Source organism: Heliangelus exortis, chromosome 8 (assembly GCF_036169615.1).
Source record: "Heliangelus exortis chromosome 8, bHelExo1.hap1, whole genome shotgun sequence".
NCBI classification, from domain to species: Eukaryota; Metazoa; Chordata; class Aves; order Apodiformes; family Trochilidae; genus Heliangelus; species Heliangelus exortis.
The window spans coordinates 18,246,426-18,253,159 of NC_092429.1; the positions used below are offsets into that span (position 1 = coordinate 18,246,426).

The following is a 6,734-nucleotide window of genomic DNA, read 5'->3' on the forward strand; positions in this document are numbered from 1 at the left end:
GCATCTGTATTATACTGAACTGCATCAAACAAAAGATTTTAAATAAGTACTACTTGTAATTGCAAATACTAATATGTAATAATACTTACATGAGTTAAGATACTTGTTTAATATTGCAGCTGGAAACTGTGGTTAGAGATCCCACAGCTTTATGCGTTGTTGTTATCTTTGGTTTCTTAGCAATTTCCACTAATATCCTTTCATAAGATTCTTATTAAATTACTCTATTTTAAAGGATAATAATTGAGAATATTTTTGTATGAATGGTGTCAGATTGGTCTGTGTTTTTAACTTCTTCATCAGACCAAAGAATGTCCTGTAGAGAGTCTGATGCTATGAAAAATTTTGCTTTTAAAGCGTGAATTACTCAACCACACTCTGCCCAACTGTGGAAAGTGCTGTAAAAACTTCACTAGCTATCTTTAGCTTCCTTTATTTCTAAAAATGCTGGATTGGCTTAAAGCTTCCAAGGTTAGGGAGAGGCCTTATAGCTGTATCATTCTTGTGATGAGACATGACTGGAATTGTCATTGCACAGACCTTCCTATTCCTTTGGGTGTGACCCCTGAATACTAACATTTTTAATCTTTTAACTGTTTTATAAAACATTTCTTATCTTTAATATCCTTTCTTAAAACACTATTTTTTATTCTGCGTGTGCTTTGAAAATATTTTTCAATGTTTCATCAGTAATACTTTTAAGCACTACCAAAAGGTAGTAATGGATGTCCTGAGCCATTCAAGGGGCCATTTGTCCAGCCCATCAAAATTTCTCCTCTTCATTTCCCCTGTGTGTTTCGTTTTGATACTAACTGAGATTTATTTATTTTTTTTAATATAAATTAGTGAGTGAATGTGTTTCTCTATTTAGTATTTGGATATTAACTGAAACCAAATAATTTTTTTTCATAAAACTTAAATGTGGGAAGGAAAGTAGTCTTAGGTACATGGTGTAACAGTTACATTTAGACTGTCTGCCCGTCAAATTGGAAGACTGGTCAAAAGTTGTGTTAGCTTAGCATGATCATATAAACAGAAGAAATTTTGCCAAAATACTAATAAAATCTGAGAACCCAGTTCCAGTATACTAAATTCATGGGTTTCTACGTATTTTGCTCTGTTAGTGCCTTTTAACTGAACTCTGTAAACTTGATCAAATATGGTAAAGCTGTTCCTGTATAAACTGTATTGTGTCTATGTATCACAAGAACCTTTGATAGTTCCTGGGACTGTTACACTTGCCTAGTACCCCCAGTGACATAACTGAGCAAAACTAGCAGGTCTCTACAGGTTCTGTGTTTCTTTGGAAGAAGAAAACTAAAACCACAGCTAAAGGTTTAGCTGACAATAACATTCTGCTTCAGGAAATTCAATTACAAAAGCCAGAGAGCATAATCAGTGGTACTACCTTAAATCCTGAATTTAGAAGGTTGCCCATTTATGCTAAGTTTCTGAGAGATGTCTTTGGGACTTTTCACATGGCCAAACCCAGTGTTTTATGGTTAGTCTGAAGCTTCAAGTTGAAGTGAGGAATGCCTCTCAAAGAGTGATGAAAAATAGCAGAGAGCACAAAGAAGGTTTATTGTTGCTGATTTGATCAATCTTTACTTCAGACAGTTTTGATAAACTAGATACTTAAACATTCTGGAGTACAGCAGAAACAGTTTTGGTGCACATGCATATTTATTTAAAAAGAAAGTACTTTTTATACCTCATCACTTCTTTGAAGACTTGATTTGAATTAAAAAAATTCCCATTTCTCTTCCGTTTGCTAATTTAAGACACCATTTCACAACCCTTTGCGACGACTTTAACAGTGGAATGGTCTGCTTTGTAGAGTGCTGAAAGCAGCACTTGTACTGATGTAGGTACTTTTTAAAAAATGACTTGTGTGTGTTTCGTAAAATATGCTTTATTTTAAAATTAGGGCTTCCTGTTGCAGCTGTTCCAGGAGCTCTGAGTCCTTTGGCTATTCCAAATGCTGCTGCTGCAGCTGCAGCTGCTGCTGCTGGCCGTGTGGGAATGCCTGGAGTTTCAGGTGGTGGGAATACAGTCCTCCTGGTTAGCAATTTAAATGAAGAGGTCAGTGAAAGAGTTTTACTTTTTTTTTCCTCTTTAGTCACACTTCATTTGTCAGTATTTTATAATTTCTTTGCATTTGGCCTCTTACATTGGGATTTTAAGCTCAAAAGATTTTTGTTTTTTTAAATAATCCGCTAAAGTTAATTTTAAAGCCATCATTGTTAAATACTTTTGTTTTCCCAGGTAGCTAACAACTTTAAATGTCCTTTGATAGTCGGCTACCTATTTTTTCTAAGAAAAATGTGGTAACTACTGCATGTTTGACATTTGAATTTTGAAAGCTTTATTTTTACAAAATAGCAACTATGCTTTCTTTTGCAATTATAATCATGTCAACTAGAATTTCTGTTTTGTTTCTTCTAATTGTTTGCTGTTTCATTTCATGCTTGTATCTCACATTTTAAGGTTTTAATTTATGTGAACTACTCTAACACATTTTTCTTTGAAGGTTCTCCCAAAGATCTTGACGAGGCACTCTTCCAGTCTCTCTTAGTAATTTTTTTCTTTGCAGTTACTCATTTGTCCTTAAATAATAATAATAATTTTAAAATGGTGGCAAAGCATTTTCAACTTAACTGTATCTTTCTTGCTAACTGAAATCTAAAGGGGTCTATTTAGTTTTGCATTTTTACTGTCCTTCATGTTTATTTTGATGGCTGTGAGAGCTGGTATGAAATGTGGGAAGATTGTATCAGTCTAGCTGTTCCACTTTTAACTGGCCTCTGTCACTGTAAATCATTAAGCTTTTTTTTATCATCTGGTACTATTTTGTCATCCACAGTCTTGCATGTTAAAATGTTTTAGATCAGAGTGCCATTTTGAAAGATTTTTTTGCCTGCATTTCATAACCAGCCATGCTTATGCAGTTAAAGTTCAAAGTTTAAAATTTCTATTGCATGCTTTTTTTTAATTTATTTTCATGTTGAGATGAAATGCTGTAGTTTACTCTTGATATGAATGTACTTTACCCATATTTGTCTTGGGTGACTACATTACTCAGTTTTTCTTGTACAGTACATAAACCAACCATTTTCTGACCAAATTCCTGCATTTCCTATGTACTGACCTATATTTTATTTTTTTTTTTGTTCCCCACTTCCTTATTTTTTTCTTCTGCATTGCTGTATTCCCCTCCCCATTTCATCCTTTTCCCCCTGTGTTCAACTTCCCTTTCCTTGTCTTTACCCAAATTCCCATGCCCTTCCCTGTCTTACCCTTCTCCTCGTCTTTGTCTGTGTTCCCTGTCTTTCATTCCCTATGTTCATGCTTCTGTGCTTGAACAAAATGTTCCTCGGACCAACTTGCCCCAATTAACCGCCTTGAAACCATGATCCATGACCACCTCACCATTCTGCGGGAACCACCCTTCGTTATGGATGATCTGTTCATCTCCGCTCTTCCTCGACTCTTCTCTCTTCTTGTCTTACGCTGCTTGCTCTTCTCTCCTTCTAAAGATGGTTACGCCCCAAAGTCTGTTTACCCTCTTCGGTATGTTATTGTTAGCACTATACTTTTATTATTGATTTGATTTCTGTTTGGTTTTTGGTTTTTTTGTTTTGTTTTGTTTGTTTGTTTCACCTTAATTCTTATTTGTAGCTAGCACTTTGGCTTAAAGTTGAATAGTAAATCTTTTGCTATTTTTCTTTTGCTGTTTAAAACTCTCCATAGACATGTGTTTTCTTTTAATGCATGCTAATATATTTTGCATGGTCTTTAATTTAATTTCATTCATATAGCTTTGAGGGTTTATCAGAAATTATTCTTTTCAAAATTCACTATTCAAAATCTTTATCTCCTTTATTCATTTGTGAGAGTGTTGAATTTGAGTGAGTGATCTTGTTGCCGTCTGAATGTTCCATTGATATGTCGAAATATATTATTGTGACTGGCTTTAAAATGAACTTTTTCTTTTGGGTTACATTTGACTTTGAAAAGGTGTTTATGGTGATGTGCAGCGCGTGAAGATTTTATACAATAAGAAAGACAGTGCTCTTATACAGATGGCTGACGGAAACCAGTCACAGCTGGGTAAGGTGTCTGTTTATATTCCCATTAGTCTGAAGTACTTGAAATGATACTGTGTAAAATCAGGTGAACTAAGAACGTTTGCATTGGCCAATTTGTCTTTTACCCTGGCTACCTCCAAGATCCAAAATCTTAACTGCTCACAGTAAAATTCTCAAAGATCTGCACAGTATCCTAAATTAATTGAATCGCTTCCTATATTTGTTAAACAAAATTACATAGTTATGCACATTCTGCAGACCTAGTTCTTGATTACAGTCTTCTAGCAATTGACCTTTTGGTTTTCTTGGCCATTTTTCTTTTCTGCTTCTGTGATGTACCACTAGCTATTTAAAAGTAACACTGAATTGAGTAAACTTCTCTTTCAGCCATGAGCCATCTTAATGGACAAAAAATGTATGGGAAGATTATTCGGGTTACTCTTTCTAAACATCAGACAGTACAACTACCTCGAGAGGGACTTGATGACCAAGGGCTGACTAAGGATTTTGGTAATTCACCTCTGCATCGCTTCAAGAAACCTGGTTCAAAAAACTTTCAAAATATATTCCCTCCTTCTGCAACACTTCATCTGTCAAATATTCCGTAAGTGTTGGCTGTCAGTAAGCCAGTAGTATTAATGCAAATCACAACACTGAATTACTAATAATTTCTTGCTTATGCTAATTTTCTTTCTGTCTGTAGACCATCAGTAGCAGAAGAGGATCTACGCACATTGTTTGCTAACACTGGAGGCACTGTGAAAGCATTTAAATTTTTTCAGTAAGTAACTTTTCTGTACATAGCTCGAACAAGAGAGAGCCTAAGTATGTTTTTGCAGCATGTCTTAAGTAAAAGTGCATAGAGGATAGCAAACGTTAGGAGCAACCCCTGTAGTGTTAAAGAGTTCCTAATGCCATTATTTTGTTTCAGAAGAGATCACAAGATGGCACTTCTTCAGATGTCAACAGTAGAAGAAGCTATTCAGGCTTTGATTGATCTTCACGATTACAATCTGGGAGAAAATCACCATCTGAGAGTTTCTTTCTCTAAGTCAACTATTTAGAAAGGCAGATTGAAAATGAGGGTGTATTGCATTGTTTGGTGTTGTCACCTATTGACTGTTCAGGAAAGTGGGGACCAGAGTTTGTCTTCAGTTTTTTATTTTATTTTCATGCTGTTATCATTCCTTGATTGTTTTAAAAAATAAATAAATTTTAAAAAGCAGTGATACTAACTGCTGTTGTTCTACTGTTGTTTAGATAAACCATCATTTTGTTTAAAAGATTTCAAGTTAATACCACAGTTTTTCAACTTAGTTGACATACGTGCCTTAAAAAGGAGAGCTAGTACTGATGGAATTGCATAACTAGTGAAAAGAAAATTTGGTTGTCTGGGGCACATTGTTACATGATAAGTTAAATATGTTTAGGCAGGGGTGTGTAAAAAGGTTAAGCTTTTGTTTCTCCTGCTTGATAGATATCTTTATGTGCTGGCTTGTCACTTATTTTCTTTTTAATTGGATAAGATGCATTATGCTGAAGGAGTAAAATGACATTTGATTTCTGCTACTTTTTGCTTTGTGCTTTTTTGAAAAAGGCCTTTTGTATTTCATGGTTCTGGTCTAGATTCAGTTAAAATTAACAAGGTACAGAATCTTAATTTCTTAAAAGGACAAAAAGTGACTTCTGTGACTTTGAGCCCTACGTGAAAAGCATTGTGGAATCTTAACCTTTTTGTACACACTCTTGTGGGATGTATCATATAAATGTCAGCACTAAGTAATGTCTTGTTTGTGGCTGAATATTTTTCGTAGATGTTTTTGAAGTTGACATGACTTATGTGCATTTCAATATATATTGCCATCTTTAGTTTGTAATTAAGATATGGAATATGGTTGTGGATTTCTGAGCATGTGCAGACTGGTCAAGCTAGGTCAGGAAATGGTGCATGTATTTTTCAGTGATGGAGAAAGTTTGCTGCAAATGCTTGCAGGAAAATTTGTGGCAGTTTTTGAAAACTGACAGCCAGGTGGGACCAAAGTTTATGTGCCTTTAGTCTTAATTTACCTTGCATTGTAATATTCAGTTTTAATAAATCTCTTCAAAATATTTTGTATTTAGAAATTGATCTGACTTTACTATAAACATGGCTTAGAATCTACAGATCCAGTTAATTTTAAAGCAGTTCTCTCAGTCTGAACTGTTACCTTGATTCTGTTTAAATGACCAATACTTTTTGAAATTGATGTACTTAGTTTCAAGATTCATAGATTCTGTTATCTATGTAGAAAAAAAAATGGTCATGTATATTTTCTATTAGTTGGGTTTTTACATCTTTAGAATTGTAAAATCCAGTATAGTTTGAAAGTGGCACAATTAAAAATTAATTTTCTAACAAAGTTGGGAGGTTTGATGGTTGTTTAATTTCATTTTGTGTGTATTCTGCTTACCTCTGTAGCATGCTCAATAAACACTTCTGTAGCTCTGTATTCACCTTTTCTGTCTTTCTCTGCTGCTTTCTATCTCTCTTCTTCTTTGTTTTTCACTTCTACTGTGCTTCTGAATTCATGTTTGTTCTCTGCCAGGGTGGGAAAAGCATAATATTAAAAAATACAATTTATGGATTTTACCATAAAACCGATGCTG

The 6,734-nt window shown here is 34.5% G+C and overlaps 1 protein-coding gene across 7 annotated transcripts in view; it reads left to right on the forward strand.

Moving 5' to 3' along the window:
- Positions 1–6,487, forward strand: part of PTBP2 (polypyrimidine tract binding protein 2) — a 46,139-nt gene extending 39,652 nt beyond the window's left edge. For 4 of the 7 annotated variants that reach the window (XM_071750798.1, XM_071750803.1, XM_071750804.1 and 1 more), the window contains 6 exons: positions 1,928–2,082; positions 3,537–3,570; positions 4,018–4,110; positions 4,476–4,692; positions 4,792–4,869; positions 5,020–6,487. In XM_071750798.1, coding sequence (XP_071606899.1) covers positions 1,928–2,082; positions 3,537–3,570; positions 4,018–4,110; positions 4,476–4,692; positions 4,792–4,869; positions 5,020–5,152 — 710 coding nt within the window. In that variant the 3' untranslated portion in view covers positions 5,153–6,487. The remainder of the gene's footprint in view (positions 1–1,927; positions 2,083–3,536; positions 3,571–4,017; positions 4,111–4,475; positions 4,693–4,791; positions 4,870–5,019) is intronic. The other 3 variants (XM_071750799.1, XM_071750800.1, XM_071750801.1) reach the window with 3 other exon arrangements.
- Positions 6,488–6,734: the final 247 nt, after the last annotated feature.